This window comes from Lissotriton helveticus, chromosome 9, assembly GCF_964261635.1.
Source record: "Lissotriton helveticus chromosome 9, aLisHel1.1, whole genome shotgun sequence".
Taxonomy (NCBI): domain Eukaryota; kingdom Metazoa; phylum Chordata; class Amphibia; order Caudata; family Salamandridae; genus Lissotriton; species Lissotriton helveticus.
This window is the reverse complement of record NC_136070.1, coordinates 1170818701-1170841780: the sequence shown is the minus strand read 5'-3', so window position 1 is coordinate 1170841780 and position 23080 is coordinate 1170818701. Positions and strand designations below refer to the sequence as shown.

Genomic DNA, 23080 nt, shown 5'->3' with positions numbered 1-23080 from the left:
AGATTAGCAATCCTGGAGGTGTGTTTAGCCAGCTCTTCTCTCCCTGCTGAAAATTGTGACATACTGAATTTTGGAGAAATAGTGATTTCTGGGAGACCATTGTGCCACACTTTGGAGGAATTGGTCATGCCCTGGTGTGTTGTCCTGCACCTCATTGGACAGGAGTGCCCTCCTGCTTGACCCCAGAGAACACTAAATACATATCTGAGAGAAGCAGTGCCTCTCAGATCTGCTTGAACCTTAAAGAGGGGTCCATGCTGGAAGTTTGATTTTTGTACCAAGTCGGCCCTGCACTCTGACTGCATGCACCTGCTGCACAATCTGAAATTGCAGCCCTGCGGATCAAACCGGTTTCAAGAGGACTAAAGAGTGGGCTTCCTGCATGCTACAGGTTAACAGAGGTCACCCCGGACCTTCACCACGAAGAATCCTCAGCCTGGAGTACTACTAGTGGATTTGTACGGGTTTTGTCCAAGTGGACTGTGGGAACTGAGGTCACAAACTTTCGTGGAGATTCCAGACCCTTGGATTGTGTTTTGGACACTTTGGACCAGCAAGAGGAACTACAGGAAGGGGTTTCTCACCGAAACGGGCCTGCTGGAGGCTGCACAACATATTGTGAAAAATCAGTTGCTAAGTGTGAATTTGTCCCTGTCAGAGGCAACCACATGCCCAAAGATGGCACTATTGGTTTCTAAGCACGAGAAAATGTTTATCTTTAATAATTTATATTACAGGCTCCCTACAGTGGATTGTTTTCCTTTTGGTGTCATTTTACAGATACAAATATTTCCTATTTTTATATATTGGTGGTGAATTTTCATTGTGTGTTGTGTCTTAATTAATTACTGAACTGGTGTTTTTAAATGCTTATAAATGTAGAAAGAATTGAAGCAGGTAACTTCAAACTCGTGCGCACTGCAGTTGCCGGAACGGCGTATATCAAAGGTCCATCAATAACTTCAAGTTTTAATAATTTATTAACGAACATATTCAAATTGCTTCCTTAGTTATGCTTGTTACAAGGTAGACCGTGAAAAGTAACATTGCTTCTACACGGCAGCTGTGTTAAAAAACTTCTTGCTGTCGCATGCTTGTACTTTAAAACGAATCTTTGGTGATTCTGCTGGTTCCCAATGCATTTCGGGCATATAATGTAGCCCTTCTTCAGGGGGATCACTACAAATTTAAACAAACATCACTGTTAAGTATAATCATTTCCCGACCATATTATTAAACATAAACATTACTACATATGCTGTTGAACATTTTCTAATAGACATTTTCCCTCTATACGCTAAAATAAAGCGTTAAAACCTTTAACCAAGTTTACGTAAATGTCATCTCGATCTAATGCGATTCAGTTTGTTTCATACCTTCGATCGTGGTCATACCGGCCCTCCGTTTCTCGAAAACCCTTATACTACAAGACCCATAATGCCGTATGTACAACCCCAAATGACCCACTACATATTTCTTTATACATGTGCGGTGTTGTTACCATACTGTACCCTTGGTTTGAAGGGACAAACCACCATCGAGCGCACGCCAAACAATGGAAATTTGGATTGAACTGAGGAAATGTTCTAACACTAGTGGAGTGCACTTGACTTTCGCACGTTTCAATTTATCTTTGTCCTAAATCAAGTTGCACCCAACATCACCGAGGATAAAACTAACAGAAAAAATCATCATCCATTCACCCGTCCCAACCTCATGGGACTACGGACTGTCAGAAACGTTGCTACATTTTATTACAGACTTTCTACCCATAGGTATTTTCACCCAGAATGTTCTGATTGACATGTGTTATACAATCTAGGGAGGGCGGGGTACAGTTCATCACCTTCAAACCAAGGGTACAGTATGGTAACAACACCGCACATGTATAAAGAAATAAGTAGTGGGTCATTTGGGGTTGTACATACGGCATTATGGGTCTTGTAGTATAAGGGTGGTTTACCTACCGTTTCATAGGCCGAGAAACAGCAGGGCGGAGTCCCGAGAAACACCTATTATTAACGTGCATGTTTGAAAGTGGTGTAATGACACATTTCGAGAAACGGAGGGCCGGTATGACCACGATCCAAGGTATGAAACAAACTGAATCGCATTAGATCGAGATGACATTTACGTAAACTTGGTTAAAGGTTTTAACGCTTTATTTTAGCGTATAGAGGGAAACTGTCTATTAGAAAATGTTCAACAGCATATGTAGTAATGTTTATGTTTAATAATATGGTCGGGAAATAATTATACTTAACAGTGATGTTTGTTTACATTTGTAGTGATCCCCTGAAGAAGGGCTACATTATATGCCCGAAATGCATTGGGAACCAGCAGAATCACCAAAGATTCGTTTTAAAGTACAAGCATGCAACAGCAAGAAGTTTTTTAACAAAGGTGCCGTGTAGAAGCAATGTTACTTTTCAGGGTCTACCTTGTAACAAGCATAACTAAGGAAGCAATTTGAATATGTTCGTAAATAAATGATTAAAACTTGAAGTTATTGATGGACCTTTGATATACGCCGTTCCGGCAACTGCAGTGCGCACGAGTTTGAAGTTACCTGCTTCAATTCTTTCTACATTTATAAACCACGTGGTTCCAGGACAAACCACCATCGAGCGCACGCCAAACAATGGAAATTTGGATTAAACTGAGGAAATGTTCTAACACTAGTGGAGTGCACTTGACTTTCGCACGTTTTTAAATGCTTTACATACCTGCCTTTGAAGTTAAGCCTGACTTCTTGCAGCTGAGCTACCAGTTGAGCATGGGAATAATACTGAGACCTATATTGAAAACAGTGGTATTATTGCCAGTGGTAAATTCATATCTGCCCCAACTAATAATCCACTTTCCAACACAAGCACATGAGAAATGTAGCCATAGCTAATGCTTTTTACAGTCTACTTAGAAGTGATAGAGGGCAATACACATGCATGTACTGGTTTCAACTTGCCAAGGCCCAAGATACCCCAAGACTGTCCCTGGAAGGTGACTTACCTTTGGAAGAGGGAGCCCGCTTGGGGATCTCCCTATAGTCCTGAAGATAATTCTAACTGTAACTCCGGCTCACTGATGGACTTCAGGTGCATGGAGGCACAAGAGTCGCAGGCTACGGCATCACGCTCGACACAGGACACTACTATCAGTCATCACAGGGTCCAAAAGGGACATATTCTTGTGGCGCCATCTGCAAGGCCTAACACCATAGCCTCTTTGCAGAGCCATTTCAATATGCAATGTTGAAAGCTGATAAATTTGTTGTGAGATATGGAGAGTCAGCTCAAGACCAGGTTGATAAGACATGGAAAACAGGAACTGACATAAGCACGCAGGTTAGTGCCTAATATAGACCAGTGACATCACGTCCAGAGATAAAGTCACATCTGGAGAAGCGTGGCATCACCTGTTGGTGCTGAGCAGGAAGTGATGGAGAAACATTTTGTGGCCCAATCTGAAGCCAGAAATGAGCCTTCATAATGTGAGGTATCTGCTGGAAGACGTACTCATCAGAAATAGATAGATGTGGTAAATACATAGCTTGAAAAACAATTCTAGCCTAAATAGGCAGCCAGTGCAATGTCTACAATAAAGCAGAGTCCAAGGAACATTTTACGGCGCCCAGTGGCAGCATTACAATTATTTGAATGCAAATCTGTGTTCCTTGGTCAAGCCCAGCCAGATCAAACTAACAATCCAATTAAGATCCAGTTAGTGCGGCAATTACTAAAACATAACCCTGACTGGTCAAGCAAGATACAATATTTCTCAGGAACATAAGTAAAAAAAACAGAAAGAGGGATGCTTTGGTGAGCCAGTAAAAGGCGACTTCCACATTTAAATCCTAGCACGCAACCCGAATGGCAGCTGAGCAGACCAATAAAGGAAGAGAGCTCATCCAAAGCCTTTGCACTAATGTATATATGTATGTCATTTTTATGTATGATTTTTTTTCATGTGTTCATTTGCATAAATGTGGCGAGACCTCTAATGCAGTCTCTAGGTCAAATGCATAAAATAATGTCAAAAGAGTTCATAAAGATATCCAGAGACTGTAGATTGTTCTTAAGCTATTGGATAAGGCAGAACCCTGGGATATGGAACAATTTAGCTGCTTTGCACACAACTGATAACGGGTCGAGATTTATTTCCTGAGTTGTGCTCATGTGACAGGGCAGGGGCTATTCAAGTAGCTACTAGTTATAGCGACGACCTGGTACACAAATTGAAGAAATATGTAAAAATAATAATAAATCGAAGCTTAGTCATCTTTAGCATAATTCATTGCATCTGAATAACGTGTACAAAGAGATATAAAGGAAAACACATTGGACAGCCCCCCTCACTGCAACATATAATATCGAAGAGGAGAGATAGAACGCCAGCCTTCTTACGCTCTTCTTCTTCTATCCTGGTGTTTGAAAACAGCAGGCAAAGGCCTGTCAGCTAATTGGGTTTATTTTCTGTAATCAGGAGCGACAGGCTGTGCAGACAACTAACTGTAGCACAATTTTTATGTCTGCAGAGCCCACGCCATGGCAGACAAGAAATTCTGTACCACCAGCCCACCTGATGTGATGAGGCTAAATGACATGGAAAAATCAAAACATATTCCTAGTCAATCACAAAAACATCAGGAGAGAAAAAGCTTTAAAGCAATCCTCAAAGGGCTCACACGCCGGCCCAGCCCTGCCCAATCAAAATGCAACATACTTAGGCACCTATTACTGCTATATTTGGAGTAACTCCTGTTATCACTGAGATCATTCTTGACAAAAATATATCCAGTGTACAGCTATCTCAGTACATACATACATCTCCTACATGGTAGTACTGCAACCGCACAATGTAGCAAACTCTCCTCTCCCCGTGATTAGGGGCATCACAAGACAAGCCAACGAACAGCAACTATGCCACATTGATGAGACTAGACACTCATCTGAGTTCCTTAGTCTACTAGGAATACAGATAGAGGCAGTGGAAATGGAAGGACGCAGTTAATTTGGGCGGTTACCAGAGAAAACAAGCACTGGCAAAGTCAACTGGTCTTGGTTTAATGTACTAACTGCTGCGTTAGCACTTTAGACCGACGCATGATAGGGAATCAGCAGGATCAGACAGAGAAGCAGTAGTTGTAAAACAGTCCCTCATGGAGTTCAACGCAAGTGCTAGAGTAGAGGCAGGAGGAGAAACTCAAACAGCCAGTAGTATTAGGTGAGGGATGAATACTCCATTATGCGGACCTGAATGACAAAGTCTCGAGCCAATGGTTGAAATGGGAAGACCCAAAGATCACGCTTTGTATATTGTTAGCAATATGTCTTTTCGACAACTGTGCTTTCAAAACCCAAAGTATTTATCCTTTTAAAAAAAATGTAATTGATATTTGTTAAGCGTGAACCTGGCCCCGGGGGGACGGCAGAGCACTGTGCTCAGCAAAAAGGACACAGAAATTGCGACAAACATGGTGCACTACATAGTTCAATTTTGCAGTCGCCCCTTATTCTTTCCCTATCTTCTGTCCTTTTATGTGAACACCTGATCGTACAGTGAAAACATGCAGGATAACCTTCAAACCCATGCAAAATACAACACTGTCTTTTGATCTTCCATTTATACATATTGGCCATTCCACATCTTATTACATGGCTCTGTTCGCAACAAGATGCTACTCATGACGCACAACATGTGCTGGTTGCATATGTCCAGGGGTATGGGAGTGACCAAGGATTGAAAGACAGTCAGTGTCGATCTTTGATCCTCTGAAAAACTAGTAATTTCTGAAGGCACAAAGCACAGCTAATAAAAAGAGTGCATTCAATAGCTGACTCCTTTATTTCTACAGAGACAGCAAGAACACTACGTGACTAACACATGAACTATAGAGCTGCACAATACATGTAGTGAAAAATAACAATAAATCATTCCGTTCAAATGAATATTTAAGCAAAAATCAACTCCCATATAAAAATTATAATGCTTCAGACAGAAGTCCATAAACTGTGTGAAGCCTTTTGAGTTTTCTTTGTATTGTTATAATCTGTAATGACATGAACAAAATATTTTTTAAAGCAAAGGAAAATCCATATACGCTTGCCGTGAAACAAATATATAGAAATCGAGGCATAGCCAGTGTGCCACGTGCCCTAGTGCAAGGAGGGAAATTGCCACCTGCTGCTGTTCGATTTGTAAAATACAGAAATAATCAGAGTTCTGTTGGCCCCTCAGGCCTCTGGGCCCTGGTGCACTGCACCTACTGCACCAATGGAACCTCGGCCCCTGTAAAAAAACACAAGATGACTCCCACATACTTATAAAGAACTAAGATGTCATTCATACCTTCCGGCGGCTTGAAGCTCTTCTTGTTCTGCTCACACCAGCCCAGGGGGTGCAAGTTTGCAGTCAAGATGTCACACCAAAAGTCTGCCTTTCGGTCTTCACCGTAGCCATCATACCGAAGCAGTAGGAGCTGCCCACAGGTGGTGATGACAGTGGCGACCCAGAAGGCATCCACTTCGTTCTTCACTGCAACCTCCAATTTCATGCCAGGTGTAAATCCATTCTGCAAATTGGTATCCACCTGTCCAAAAAACAGCATGTCAAACACTGAGCCAACAACAAGATCACACAGGGAATTAATACAAATTCAAATTAACTGACTTTATCGTTGATTTGTATTCACCGTGGTCCACGTAAACCTATTGTTCAGGGACCAGTCAGGAAGAAGTTAATGAGTGAGAATTCTTGCATATCATCAGGCTCTCTAAATGGAAATATACTGCACTGGAAACTATGCTATTCTAAGATAGACCCTGTTCTTTAATCAGTTTCCTTTCAATGGGAGAGCTTACCGGTGGAACATGCGCTGACAAAGCCAACAGGTCTGGCTTTAGGGTAATGTTCTATGGTATTGTGAAGCATTATAAGTAAATAGCATGAGAATAGATTTGTATCTGTGTGGAAGCAAAGCACTATAAAATAATATTGGTGAAGAATAAAAGGTCTGGTGACAGTTGCACAGTCAGGCCAGACCTAAAAAAACATGTGTACTGCTGCCAGAGAAAAACATAAATTTACTAGCTATCTAAGGCACTTTAATAGCATTCCAGTGCCATTTGGGTGCTCCTGAAAGTTGAAACTTAAATAAATAAAATGATCATACCTGTGTGGGGTGCAGGCACTATATTTCTGGAAACACGCAACGTCTGCCCAGTCCGCCCAGTTAAAATATGTACTCCTAGCTCCCAACATATGGAAGGAGCCAACGCCCTTCTCTAGTGATGTTCAAATAATTGTCTGGCGACAGCTGCGATGTGAAACCAAAACCATAAAAACGAAACAGGCAGTGGTGTTTTTAGAGTGATTGCTCAAAACCAAAATGCAGCACTGTAGGACAGAAGAAAATGGCGCTCTGAATTTGCCCCGTTACTAGATGTTCAGGTGAAGCAACAAAGTAGCTTCTGCTTCAGGGTCAACACCATAAGTACTTGTCCTGAGCACATCTGATTTTTGTTTCAGGACACATTTTATTGATTTTCTGAGAACAAACCAGAGCAAATTAGGCTGCACATATTGTCGGTATCATCAGCAACAGCCTGCCAAACTTATATGTTTTCTTAACATATAAGTATATGAATAAAAATCATCATATCCAAAGAATAAAAGTTGATGGAAGTGTTTTGGAAATGAACATCCTTAAGAAACATAGTACCTGTAGCGTACTTCAATTAAACTTTCACGATTTCGATGAGGAAATCACAGTAGCTCTTAGAATATCCTCTGTATTCAAAGAACACACACAGAATGAGCACTTTACTCAGACATCCCTCCTTAAGGTTTAGAGTTTCTTAGACACTCTCTGGCAATACTAGAGGTAAATACAATTTCCTCAATAGACAAAGCAGCAGTCCATCCCTTTTTTCCAGGCATCTATTGTCAGGACCTTTGTTTTATTCCACTAACAGGATATTTTGATTCAGGTAAACATTCCGCCAACTACATACAGGTTCAGTTTGCCTTTGGGCTTCTCAGCCTCTTGCTGAAAACCTAGGATGGCCATGATGAGGGTAAGTGGAAAAAATTCCTGGACACTGTCCAGGATACTGATGCACTGCGTTATTCACTCCATGTGAGTGTAAATCTAAATTTGAAAAATGTAAATTGTATTCAACATTAATTCACTGCAGGTAAACATAGTAATCATGCGTGTTTATACATTTCAAAACAATTTCTTTAAATTAATTCATAGTTCATTAATGATTGTATTCGTATTCTCATGATGTTGTTGTCAATTCACAAACATATGAGTTGTAACAGCACTGTTGTTTTAAACGTCCCAATGCATTTCGGGCTGTAAATAATGCCCTTCGTCAGGGAAATCTGTGAAATGATACAATATGGTATAAATATCTAGTAACAACAAGATACACAGTGTTTCATTGAAAAGGACCAGGATTAGGTGGATAAAACAATCTAGTTTACCAATTTGGTGTGCCCAAGTATAGCGTTTGGATTGAAAATAGGAAGAGAGAGTGCCATGCAGTCCTACCCTTGTGGGGAATGTGACGCCAACTAACAAGAAACGTATTAGGAGAGTGCGCGAATAATAAGCGTGACTGCTAGATTAGCCGATGGCGTAAGTCTCATGCCATGTTCATAAGTCTGGTGAAGGCTGGTGCTTGTCTGAATTAAGAGAATGCCATGCAATCCGGTGCTTTGAGGAGAGTGTGAACCCCCCGAGTCGGGGGACATGCTAGGAAAGTGCACTTAGTGAGACATGCATGCCCGGTGGATTCTTACTTAAGTTCGCCGATGGCGTTTGGATATCAGCCGATATCCTTCAGTGCTACTGGACCTGTTGGAGGCAAGTGAAAGTTCTACGTTTAGGACAAATCACGAATGCGTGCTCGCCCGTGAATCTAAAGTGTAAAAAAAGGTTCTTTTACCGTGTAGTGTTCTCAAAAGCGTCCCTGCAAGAAACGCAATGTGCAAATCAGTTAGCAATCGCGTACTTGTGCTGACTATTCCGCGCTGCAATCGAATTGAAGCTAGGAAGTGCGCTTACCGAAGTGAATAATCTCGAGTGCTTCAAAGAGTGCTCAATGTTGCCGGTGAGGTGAAGGTCTAACGGGAAGTGCCTCGCTAAGTAGAAATTAGTGAACATAGAAAGAGGGCTATGTTTTGTGCGCGCCATTTTGGAAGAGGATGCGGTAAACATATCACAGCAGGTTAACACCTTAGGAGCTCGTAAACAAACCTCCCCAGTGCTGCGCTGTCCATTATCCAGTGCTGAACTGGACGTCCAGCGGTCGCACGCAGCACTGGGGAGGTAGTGCCCGTGACGACCGTTGGCCGACGGCAGCACCTAAAGGGTTAAAAACAATCACGAAAGTAATCTGATGAAACATTGATATGAATCATCCAGAAGACAACAAAAACAGGACATGAAAAGCTGGTATTAACATAAGTAACAATTGTCAGTTTCAGAGACTACAAGTGAATTCTGCCACTGGTAGTGTGCACAATCTGTTTGGGAAGAGCAGAATAGAATTGCTATTACATGAAACATGATAATTCAAACTTATCGTTAAGCCCTGTTGGTGTCAAAGTTTGTAAATACCAAATCCAGTGTGACTCTCGCTGTGAAAAAATCTTAGCGCGATCATGTTCTGCATTGGGTTCAATGACTTGGAGAATCCCAAATTTCAATTGGGATATGTTGTGTTTGTGTGAGAGCCAGTGTGATGCTAAAGGAGAGGTTGCGTTCTGTGTACGTATTCGGCTCTTGTGTTCTGTGATTCTTATGCGCACACTACGTTCCGTTTTCCCAACATAATAAAGGTCACAAGGACATTTAATGTAGTAAACAACAAAGTCGCTGTTGCAGTTTGTTGTGTGCGAAAAGGTGATGGATTTGCCTGATCTGGGGTGGTTCATTGTTTTTCCAGTAATTGCGTTGTTGCAATTAGAACAGTTCATGCATTTAATGAAGCCTTTATGTGTGCCCTTCGGTTGGGGGGGTTTCATGTTCAGAATCTCCTTCAAATTACTCACCCTCTTGTAGGCAAATAATGGTTGAGCATTGAACATACCGGCAAAGTCAGGTTCGGATTGCATAAGAGTCCAACGATTGAGGATGATAGATTTCAAATGTCGTGATTGGGTAGAGTAAGTTGACACAAAGACTTCTCTAGAAGGAGCTTTGGTCATTTGTTTTTTCTCGAGTAGTGACTCTCGAGTCACTTGAGAAATCCTGTTGGTCGCCTGATCTAGAACTGGGTCAGGGTAACCTCTCTGTCTATATTTGTCTCGGACGACTTCAACCATCTGCATGCCCGCATTGTGGTCAGAATTGATTCTTTTGATCCGAAGAAACTGGGAGTAAGGAAGATGTTTTTTCAGAGACCAAGGGTGGAAACTGTGGTAGAATAAAGCGTTGTTCCTATCAGTAGGCTTAGTGAAGATGGAGGTTACTATGCTTGCATCTGCTACTTTGATGAGTACATCCAAAAATGGAATTTGCTCTGTAGAAATTTGGTGAGTGAACTGGATTCGAGGGTTAATGGTGTTTAGCTGAAGGATATTTTGTTCTAAATCTTGTTTGGTTCCCTGCCACATGATGAAAATGTCATCAATGTAGCGCTTGCAGGCAAGCAGTTGAGTATTCCATTGAGGTTGAGAGAGAATGTTTTCTTGTTCATACTTCATCATAAAGATGTTCGCATAGCTGGGGGCTCCAGAAAAGCCCATAGAGGTCCCATTGGACTGGAGAAAGTAACGGTCCTTCCAGTTGAAATAACTGTGGAACAAGCAGAAATGTAAAATTTCCATCAGAAAGATTTGATTTGCTTTAGGGGTGTCTGCTCTCAGGAGTGCCCATTCTACAGCCTCCAGTCCCTCACTATGTGGGATGGAGGTATATAGTGCAACGACATCAATCGTGCACAGTAGGATTTCTCTGTTGTTGGAAAGATTGATTGTTCCTAGCATATTCAAGAAGTGAGTTGTATCTTGAATGTAAGTGTCTCCTGATTGAACTATCGGTTGTAGGAAAGTGTCTAAGTAACGTCCCAACGGATCATGGATAGAACCGCACCCCGAGACGATGGGTCTTAGGGGGGGGGTCCTTCAAAGATTTGTGTATTTTAGGCACCATGTAGAGCCTGGGTCTACGTGGGAATCTGGTGTGGAGATAATCTTTAGTTTTGGGACTTATCCATTTCATTTCTAGAGCGTGATCAAGAATGGTGTTCAAGACTGCCTGAAATTCATGGGTAGGATCTCTAGGTAGTGGTAGATAAGTAGTGGTGTCTAGTATCATAGTTTCGACTTTAGTTTCATATTTGACTTTATCCATTATTACCAAAGCTCCCCCTTTGTCTGCCTTGGTGAAGTGTAAAGTTTGGTTGGTTTGTAAGGAACGCAAAGCTGACCTTTCGCCGAGGCTCAAATTGGGTGTGGATTTGGTTTGTTTGGGTAGTTTGGAGATGTCTTGTTTTACTAGAGTCTCGAATAAGTCAATAGTCTTGTGTGAGATGGGTGAAATGAACGTACTTTTAGATTTAAATTCTTGGTATTCTGTGTCTTTTTGGATTGGTTGGGTAGTCTCAATGGTGGAAAAAAAGTGTCTTAATCTTAATTTTCTGGAGAATTTAAACACATCAATTTGTGCGTCAAGACTCTTTGCTTGGCTTGTGGGTACAAACGAGCAACCTTTGTTGAGCACCTGTGTTTGTAGTGGTGTGAGTGGTTTGAAAGATATGTTGACGACTAGCGATTCTTTTTCCTGCTGGGTTTTCCTGAACCTGCCGCCTCTCCTGGTTTGGTGTTGGACCCTTGAGGTGGTTCGTTTGAGGCTGGGCTTTTCGACAAAAAAGCCGGTTGGGAAGTAGTCGAGCTTGTGCTGGGGGGATTTTTGTCCAAATTAACCCCTACGCTAGGTGGTGGACGTGTGATGCGGGTGTCTGTGTCTGATGCTACACTTTCCTCTGAAGAGGTCTTTCCTGGTTGATTCCAAACTCGTTTTTGCGCGTACACATCAGCCCATGAGTATACTTCGTCAAGCTTGTAATCGATAGTATCACGACGGAACTTTCGTACCTTCCGTTCGTGAATGTCTTTTGCGTAACCGTCCAACCTGTTATTAATCTCCTCTAACGTGGTTGTCAAAGCATCACTTTCCATGCGTTGTGTCAATATGTTATGTAAGTCTTTAATTTCTGTCTCTAGTCCTACAAGCACTTGTGATAACTCCTCTACAATTAAAAGGATAAGATCAAGCGAGCACTTGTTCAAAATGGCGTACCATTTGTCCATGAATTTCTTGTTCATCTTGAACAACATTGGTTTTATTGCCAAGCGTAATCCCCTGGGGATGCGGCTGGCTCGGTGATACTGTATGAGTGTAGTGGCATGCAGACGCTGGTTGACTTCGCGTCTCATAAGATACTCGAGTTGTTTTATTTGTTGTTGAACTGGACCTGCTGTGACATCAAATTTCCTGACCTCTTTAATGAGACCATATATATCTGTCGCTTCCTCAGCTGAATATACTTTAGTTTGTGCTTTATTTTCTGTCAAGTGTAGAATGTCATCAAAAGTAGCCATGTTCAATCTGTGAGCAGAGTGGTGCAGTTGCTGTCTGCTGGGCAGTGTTACGTGAAACAAGAGGGTTGGCGCAGCAGCGTTTGCACTCGGTAATCGAAATAATCTAATGTGTCAATTAATTTAAACGAAATTAAACAACTTGGCGCGGCGTGCAACAGATAAGGAGGCCCTGCTAAGACCTTTAGTCTGAAACTGGAAAAAATTCCTGGACACTGTCCAGGATACTGATGCACTGCGTTATTCACTCCATGTGAGTGTAAATCTAAATTTGAAAAATGTAAATTGTATTCAACATTAATTCACTGCAGGTAAACATAGTAATCATGCGTGTTTATACATTTCAAAACAATTTCTTTAAATTAATTCATAGTTCATTAATGATTTTATTCGTATTCTCATGATGTTGTTGTCAATTCACAAACATATGAGTTGTAACAGCACTGTTGTTTTAAACGTCCCAATGCATTTCGGGCTGTAAATAATGCCCTTCGTCAGGGGAATCTGTGAAATGATACAATATGGTATAAATATCTAGTAACGACAAGATACACAGTGTTTCATTGAAAAGGACCAGGATTAGGTGGATAAAACAATCTAGTTTACCAATTTGGCGTGCCCAAGTATAGCGTTTGGATTGAAAATAGGAAGAGAGAGTGCCATGCAGTCCTACCCTTGTGGGGAATGTGACGCCAACTAACAAGAAACGTATTAGGAGAGTGCGCGAATAATAAGCGTGACTGCTAGATTAGCCGATGGCGTAAGTCTCATGCCGTGTTCATAAGTCTGGTGAAGGCTGGTGCTTGTCTGAATTAAGAGAATGCCATGCAATCCGGTGCTTTGAGGAGAGTGTGAACCCCCCGAGTCGGGGGACATGCTAGGAAAGTGCACTTAGTGAGACATGCATGCCCGGTGGATTCTTACTTAAGTTCGCCGATGGCGTTTGGATATCAGCCGATATCCTTCAGTGCTACTGGACCTGTTGGAGGCAAGTGAAAGTTCTACGTTTAGGACAAATCACGAATGCGTGCTCGCCCGTGAATCTAAAGTGTAAAAAAAGGTTCTTTTACCGTGTAGTGTCCTCAAAAGCGTCCCTGCAAGAAACGCAATGTGCAAATCAGTTAGCAATCGCGTACTTGTGCTGACTATTCTGCGCTGCAATCGAATTGAAGCTAGGAAGTGCGCTTACCGAAGTGAATAATCTCGAGTGCTTCAAAGAGTGCTCAATGTTGCCGGTGAGGTGAAGGTCTAACGGGAAGTGCCTCGCTAAGTAGAAATTAGTGAACATAGAAAGAGGGCTATGTTTTGTGCGCGCCATTTTGGAAGAGGATGCGGTAAACATATCACAGCAGGTTAAAAACAATCACGAAAGTAATCTGATGAAACATTGATATGAATCATCCAGAAGACAACAAAAACAGGACATGAAAAGCTGGTATTAACATAAGTAACAATTGTCAGTTTCAGAGACTACAAGTGAATTCTGCCACTGGTAGTGTGCACAATCTGTTTGGGAAGAGCAGAATATAATTGCTATTACATGAAACATGATAATTCAAACTTATCGTTAAGCCCTGTTGGTGTCAAAGTTTGTAAATACCAAATCCAGTGTGACTCTCGCTGTGACAAAATCTTAGCGCGATCATGTTCTGCATTGGGTTCAATGACTTGGAGAATCCCAAATTTCAATTGGGATATGTTGTGTTTGTGTGAGAGCCAGTGTGATGCTAAAGGAGAGGTTGCGTTCTGTGTACGTATTCGGCTCTTGTGTTCTGTGATTCTTATGCGCACACTACGTTCCGTTTTCCCAACATAATAAAGGTCACAAGGACATTTAATGTAGTAAACAACAAAGTCGCTGTTGCAGTTTGTTGTGTGCGAAAAGGTGATGGATTTGCCTGATCTGGGGTGGTTCATTGTTTTTCCAGTAATTGCGTTGTTGCAATTAGAACAGTTCATGCATTTAATGAAGCCTTTATATGTGCCCTTCGGTTGGGGGGGTTTCATGTTCAGAATCTCCTTCAAATTACTCACCCTCTTGTAGGCAAATAATGGTTGAGCATTGAACATACCGGCAAAGTCAGGTTCGGATTGCATAAGAGTCCAACGATTGAGGATGATAGATTTCAAATGTCGTGATTGGGTAGAGTAAGTTGACACAAAGACTTCTCTAGAAGGAGCTTTGGTCATTTGTTTTTTCTCGAGTAGTGACTCTCGAGTCACTTGAGAAATTCTGTTGGTCGCCTGATCTAGAACTGGGTCAGGGTAACCTCTCTGTCTATATTTGTCTCGGACGACTTCAACCATCTGCATGCCCGCATTGTGGTCAGAAATGATTCTTTTGATCCGAAGAAACTTAGTAGTGTAGTGTAGTTCCTATCTTCCCAATAGGCTCTGCGCATTGGAATAATACCTACAGCAGTAAAGGCCTAGGCCAGACGTTAACTAGGTCTACTACTGTCGATACTAGACTTAAGTTTTGGGTTTGCCAGCGTAGCTCAGAGTTCGCTAGAAACTTTCTCGAATGTTCAAGGAGGAATTAACTTCCCTGATTAGACAAGAAGGGATTTAGTTTCTGACAACCATAGAACATGACAACTTTGCTCTCCCCTAATCAAGAGTCAATCTCGAGAGTCGTGTGAACAAAAGGCAAATTATTTTACTCAGTCAGTACGTGCATTCTTAGTCTCATCAGAATGTAGAGAAAAGGAAGAGACGGGCGTGTTCAATAAAAAGGTGTTATTTATTGATCAGTCTCTTTTCTCATACAAGAGAAATGGATCGATATTATTGCAATACTTATAGTTAAGTAAAGTGCATACATTAAAAGCAATAGTATAAAGTAATACTGTAAAAACATTGATATGGTTTCTAAGCCATATGATGTTTAAAATGAATAAAATATATTTACATACACATATACATTTGACAAAACGTACTCAACTGGTGTTTCTAAATACGCCTACCCCGTGTACCTGACCTAAGCCTAATACGTGGGCGGGAATAGAAAGTTACAGTTTAAGTTAAGTTTGTTTTTGCCAAGTGAATAACTAAAGAATTCTCTGTGAGGGGTTATTCAGTTCTGTACCTGGAAGTTAGGATGAATGAGGAATGGTATCTCTTTCTCTGGTCTCGATATTCCAGGCTGCCTGCGAGGGCTGCCCAGAAACGCCGGTGCTGGATTCTCGGCAGGAGAAAGCAGCGCGTCTCTCAGCGCGTCAGGAAGGCGGGGCTGCTGCCAGCGGGGTCTGCTCTGCTCTCGGCTTCGGCAAGTATGGCTGCTCCGTCTCGTCACCACGCGTGTGTTTGCATATGGCAAGATCGGTAATATTTATACCTTTAAGGTGCCGAGATTGACGTAAGGATGGACATAGATACGTCAATAAAGATGTCATACGATTTGCTCGTTAGCACATTCTTTTACTAAAGTTCTCGGTGAAATCAAAACAATGGCCGCAGGGTTTTGCCCAGGTTGTCATAGGTTTGATTTGTTATGAGAACTCCGTATGCCTTATCAGGGGCTGGAGGAATATCGCTTGTCTAATTAGATCGCAAGCGTTATGACCTAATCAGATAACACGTTCCTGTGCCGTAGTGTGACTGCGTCAGATAACGGTATCTGCATCATGGGGAATTTCTGCCTCATGGGCTGACTGCTAGTTAACTTGTTGGTTTGTTTAACTAGAATAGGGTCAGGAATAGGGGGATCGATTCAGAACCGATAGGAATACATGACACCCACTCCACGATAACTATGGACATATTTACTAATCTAGGCATAGTATAACATAGTACAACATACTATAGAGTAGTGTGTATACCTTACCACCCCAAAATACATAAATGCATTTTGAAATTTTCAAATATACGGAAAAATTGCAGACATATATATATAGTATGCACTCAAGCTGTAGAAAAATGCCAAAGTAATTGCATTTGTATACATTATTGCTTATTTGGTATATGAGAATTACACATGAAATGATTTCTGACAGAAAAAAGTTTCGAGATCATTCCATCACAGAATAAAATATCTTTATGAACATGCCAGCGGGCAGCTAATGTCTATAAGCTATCTTAAAAAAAAAAATTCTTTAGAAACCTTAGTTCTTTAAGAATAGTTCTTACTCTAAGCAGAAGATAGTGTCCAGAAAAATATGCAAAAATATTTTGGGGCTGCTGGAAAAACTGCTGTCCGTGAACTGGAGCGAAAATGTTCATGTGACTTTATTTTTAAAGTTGAAGGCCGAATTCAGGGAACGCCGTGTGCGAGCTTGCTCAAAAGTCTCTATTTCTGTTCGGGTGAGAACATCATATCATTTAGGCTTTCGAAAAAACTGTCAACAGCTTCCTGGGAAAGTTCCACTAACTCGGAAATAGGTGTAATCATGCATTCTTGCGCATGATTGTCTCCATTGACATTCTGATTTGCATTACTGACAGAAGGTCGTACCTGTTCGATGCTGCTTTCATCTTGAACTTCACTACCCATCAATCGTAGTGGTGAAGCTTCCACGAATGCCGTCATCAGGATTGGTAGCCTTTGAGGGCAGCACAAAGCATGAACCTTGATCGGGCTCAACAATGTTTCTGCATCCATCGGCGCATCCGATTGTAGCGTCAGACAGGTGTCTAACACGCATTCTTCTCCGCATAGCAGACACCTCAATACAGGTAAAACACATCTTTGCCACATTGGTCGAAATGATAGAAACCAAGTCATGTTCAGGTCTCTAAGCCGGGAGAGTCCCAGGATTTTTGATATCCGGTCCCGGTATCCAATGGCTAGGATTGTTTCTTCCCTTGTCGCAAGAGTTTTGTCTGTGACATGGGTTGCCATAACGAAAAATAAGGACTAAGAATAGGATTCCTGCAATTAGTCCCAGGATCAGGGGAAGTCCGCCAAAAATCGAATGGACGAAATCTGGAAAAATACCCAGTATGGCTTTGAATGGTGTTAATGCCATCGAAAATACTGTCTTAAATACCTTTGAGACCCCATTGGTATCAGAAATATTTAAGATTTCATTCAGGATTTCCGCGAAATGTACGGGGGAATTAGTTGATAATAATGTATGTATCTCTGCAGTCGTCCTTGCGACTTGTAGATCATACGTTTCTTTTGATGACGAGAGCCTGGTAGGCGTCTGAAGAAGGACTGTTTTCATTCTGCTTAAAGTATCTATTCGAATAGAAGTAATTTTCAAATCGGGCCATGCCCTTGCCTCCCTGTCTGGGAAGGAGCTGGGGAACAATGAGCGTCCACAGCACTTGACCTTCGCAGTCGTAGTAACTAGATAAGGAGTCCCGGGCATAAGACTACAACATCTGCGGTCTACAATAAGAATGTAACTCCCATTATAGAGTCTTTGAAAGAATGGTTCTATTTCTGTTGCAGGTGCGCCTTGCTGGTGACATGAAAGGTTGTATGAATTCCCTTCACAGGCTCCATGCAAACTAATTCCGTTACACAGAAGCGTGCCGCTTAGTGACATCGCACAATTGTTGCCACTAAGAAACACTTTCTGTCCTTTATTACTGACACATGCATGTGAATAGGGCAGGTTCCAAGTTGTTTTAAGGTACCCCTTTCCTAATTTCTCGTACATGCCAGCCTGTATATATTTTTGGCAGTATTGAAACCTGAAGGTTGAGATTGGAATATTTATGATTCCGTGTATTATCCATTCACTGACAGGTCGTTCTGACATTGTCATTGGTAATCTTTCTAGTTTTTCAATGCTCAAGATTGTATAATCAGCACCCTTTTGTGCCATACCGATTTGTCTATCAGTAAGGTTAAAGATTTGGAATAGTGACGTTGTGTTGATTAAACGCCAAGGCACATAGCCTGAACGCAGATTTTGTAACGTCCAGCCAAGCTGTACAATAGAACGCAATTGTGACTGACCATGTTGTAATAACAGTAAGTCTTGCGATAATATATCGCTTGCTGACGACACAATGCTGTCCAAAGAAAAAATTCTGGAGGACAGAGTCATTAACCCATTGTCCACTACAGAAAGTGATTTTTCCAAATTAATACGGTCAATTTCCCGTATTCTCTCTGCTGTTTCAATTTGAGTAACCTTCCAGGCCTCATTGTATGCTGCATATACAGAGGCTGCTATGAAACGTTTTTGACGCTGTTTGCGTGGTCCCAAAGTGAAATCACGCAAGTCAGCACCATCAGTAAGTAAAGTTAGGTGTTGCTTAATTTCTGCCAGTGTGGAAGTTTGTAGCCATTGAAGGCATAATTTGCCCACACTGTAGGTGGTTATTATCCCTGGGTGATGTCTTTGAGGATATCTAGGGTCTGGCCTGTTCATTTTGAAACCCTGTGTTTTGTTCAGGAATCTGTCTTGACAGTTATTAGTATCTGTGGGCCAGATCAACCACTGTTTCCAATTTGGATGTGTTCTGTTTTGGTTTAATATATGGTTTACGTCTATCTCTTCATCTGTATCAGAGTTATTGCTAAACATTGTTGGCTTTGGAATAGACGGTTTAATTAAATCTTTGATTTTGGCTAAGCCAAGACAGGTGGTTTGTTGAACAGTGTCATTTAAAAATATCATTTGTTCTGGGATCATACAGGCTCTAAACAAAGCTTCTATACCCTGTACTTGCCATTCTGTTGTACCCCAAACACTTTTCAATTCAACATTTTTGTCCCAATAATCAAATCCAAAAGTATTCATTTTTTCAAAGAATGAGTCTGAATATAACAATTTTGTGTTGGTTATCATGGTCTTGGTTCCTGTCTTGTTTGATAATTTAAAATAAAATGCTTCAGCATTACTTGTGTTAAAACCTGAAAAATATGAATATTTGTCGTAAACGGTTCTTGAGCTCCCTTTTGGAGGTGTTGCACAATGTTCCCATTGATTATAATTTAAAACATTTCTAGGTTGTGCAGATCTATGTAAAAAGTGGTTACCATAGTGGTTATAGCAATACATACTGTCATAATTTGTAGAACCCTGCAAATAATCATGTTTGGTAAATTTAGCAGACATTACTAAGTCAGACATCATGTTATTAATGCTTTCGAAGTCCCAATCATCAGCAAATGAGTTTGGTTTTGCAAAGTCACTCAATGAGATCTTAATTTGGTGTGGATATTTCAGGATCTCGACCGGACCATAAATTTCATAGTCAGTGTTGTCCCAGGCTACCCCACCAGGTATCGGATTGGCTGTGAAGTTGGCTGAAGAAAGTTCTCTTTTCTCGACGTGTGAAGATGTGTGTGGTTTGAGGATCAAGTTGATGTTCTGACTTGCTGTGTCCATTTTAGCATATTTTCCCTCAATGAAGCGTCCCAAAGTAAGTACCATGATGAGCCAATGTATGAGGATAAATGTACCAAAACCCACCCAAAATTCAATCCATGGAGAAATCAGATATGTTTCTTTCAGTTGTTTCAAAAGTTCCTTAGCTTTGTCTTTAAAGGATTTTGATGATGGCTGTGTCTTTGATTCACTGAAGCCTTCAGAGGAATCATCGAAGTTTATGAAGTAGCCGGATGCAGTTCTGTCAATTGTTCCAATTGGTTCAGGATTTTTGTTTCTTGCATTGTCACTTGGTACTTCATTATAGATTGGTGTGTCTCTGCTAAATGTTTTTATTTGGGTTTTCAGAGGTCTCAGTTCTATTGCATTGTTGCATAGTCCTTGTTGTTCTTCTGTAGGCGTTTCGAATGTGATGAGCCTCTTCGTTAGGACCTCTGTACTGGTAGCAAACCTTGGTGTTCTGCTACTTATTGGGAGTCCTATTGGCCTACTGTTTGTTATCGGCCACATGTTGTGGTTTTACCAGGTCGATGGATACAACTCGGTTCTCCTTTTTACCAGCAAGTGGCGGTAGTACAACTGATCTTGTCCCGTTGACAGACAAGACAGGAACTGCTTTTCTGTAAGAAGGCCCAAATTCCTTCTTTACCGCGATCTTCTCCCTGACTAGATCCCCGACTTTTGGAATCCAGACAGGTCTTGCTGGGACAGGTGGTGGTTCTTCAGTGGTTGTTGGCTGTTGTTTCAACTTTATGTTGCTCAGGTCTTTTCTTGTTTTGTTTAAGTCCTGCAAAATAGCCAAACGGTCTTTGATATCAAAGCTTTTTTCTTTCACCACTGAAGTCTGACTATCAATGTCAGAGATCATCATCCTAGTTCCAAATAATAATTCGTACGCACTGAATCCCCTCAGAGAATTTCTTGGCAAGTTATTGAGACTACGTTGGACACTTATTAGATGTTTGACCCACCCAGCTCCCGAACCTAATACCTTTGCCGTTATAGATTGCTTTATGTCACGGTTTTTTCTTTCAACAATTCCGTTCCCCTCAGGGTGAAATGGACAAGAGTACCGCAATTGCACGCCCATGCTGACCATGGCCTCCTTATAAGCCCGAGAGCTAAAAGCAGGACCATTGTCCGAATGCAGCATGCCAATTGCGTATGTGCCGATAAAGACTCGCAAATCTTTTATAACAGTTCTGGCGTCAGCCGTTCGCTGGGGCCACATCCATATGAATCTCGTGCATGAATCCACTGCGACCAAGATATATTTATAGTTACCATCCCTTTGTAAGGGACCGCAGTGGTCTAGATAAACACAGGCTAATGGTTTATCAGAGATTAGAAGGGGCGTCTGCGCTGGACGTCTCACCGTTGATACTTTCATTTTTTGACATATTTCACATTCTAGAACATAGTTCCTTGTTTGTCTTCTCATTTGGGGCCACCAGTATCTCTGTTTTAATAATGATACTGTGGCTGAGACGCCAGCATGAATAGAAGCAAGCCCTTCATGTGCCGCTATTATTAGTCCTAACCTATGTTCCATGTTTGGAATTGCCCTATCCCCCACTCCAGGGATTCGAGCAAAAGGAACATTGTTTGCATCAGTTATGTATGAGTATTTTACTGGAAAGTTGATCGGTAACGCTGAGCAGTCGCCTTTTGATGACGTTTTCACTGCCAGCACTGTTTCACCGTCAATGTATTTTAATGTACGCTTTTTTCGATCTACGGGAGCCGATTTAGTGGCTGCCGCTGTGGCTGTCTCAGCCAATGAATTCCCTACAACGTGAACGCCATCACGCTGATGACTCAGTGAGTGAGTCACGTGAGTCTTTGGTAGTTCTTTTTGTAAAAGAGCTATTTGTTCCCAGAGCAGTTTCTGCTTTATTGGTGCATCTGTGTCATCTTTGTAACCGTTTTGAATCCATGTCTGCAAATCGCTGTTATATGATTTGACACAGTAATATGAATCTGACACTATAAGTGTCGGGAATGCGCGATCCGCATTATCTAGCGCCATTTTTAAAGCTAATATTTCAGTTTGTTGTTCTGAATTACTTTCTACTGAGTGTGTCTTTGTTAATAGAGGTTTTAGTTTACCTCCGCGCCACACTTCTTTTGTAATCTCACATGTGGGGTTGTATGCTTGTTCTCCCCAAACGGACGGTTGAGCATGTCCGTCTGTATAGATTACACAGGCGTAATGTCGTAAAGGCAGAATGTCGATTGGCAGAGGGTATGTTTCTTCATATGCTAGATTTTTCAATTCTTCTAGTTCTTAGAAAATTGTCAGCCAGGCTATACTTGATAATTCATATCCTACGTACAGGACTGTCAGATGGGCAATTCTGGACTTTTTAAAGTTGAATTTGTAACCCTCTGCTGCGAACCCAAGTATTATGGTGTTCACTCTTTTCAAGTGAGTCTCCAAGTCATCATCTGTTAAGTAAATGTCATCGACATAAGATAATGCTTCATCATCATATAGTTGTAGTAATTCTGTTACTCTCGCTGAGAATACTCCCGGGCTGTTCTTGTACCCCTGGGCTAACCGACAGAATTGTTTTTGAGTGCCATTTACTGAGAATGCAGTTAAATATCTGCTCTCTGGTGCTATGTTTTGACAAAAGAATCCATTGGAGATGTCCAAGATTGTTTTGTATTTTTTGCGCACTATGTTATTCATTAGTGCAGCACTGTGTGAGTTTTGCACTGCAAAAGTTTTGCAACATGTGTTAAGGTGTCGGTAATCCAAAACTAGACGATATGAATTGTCTGGTTTGGAGACCGGAAACAAAAGGTTGTTCATTTGTGAGGTGCAAGTTTCAATCACCCCCTGGTATTCTAGCTGATCTAGTATTTCATTTACCTGTTTTTTAGCTTCTTGCTTAATTGGGTACTGCCTTTGTGCAGTAGGTTGTGATTTTAACTGGATTTTGTGAGAGTCCTCATCCCATCCTACATGATTTTTATATAAAGCAGGTGCTAGAGACACTGCCCACTTTCTAGCAAGTGTGTATTTTTTATGAATTGGTATATGATTCGAGAAGGCAGGCATAATTACTTCTTCGCCATGAGGGCACTCCCTGACAAACTCTGGTGGCCAGTCTTTTTCAGCTAGAAGGATATCATAGCCCTTGGAGAGATTATCCCAAAATAGTCCCCTT

The 23080-nt window shown here is 41.4% G+C and overlaps 1 protein-coding gene across 1 annotated transcript in view; it reads right to left on the bottom strand.

The window, feature by feature from the left end:
• SFMBT1 (Scm like with four mbt domains 1) overlaps window positions 1–23080 on the bottom strand; it is a 478713-nt gene that overhangs the window by 194285 nt on the left and 261348 nt on the right. Inside the window, exon 5 of the mRNA XM_078661640.1 lies at window positions 6349–6589. Coding sequence (XP_078517766.1) covers window positions 6349–6589 — 241 coding nt within the window. The remainder of the gene's footprint in view (window positions 1–6348; window positions 6590–23080) is intronic.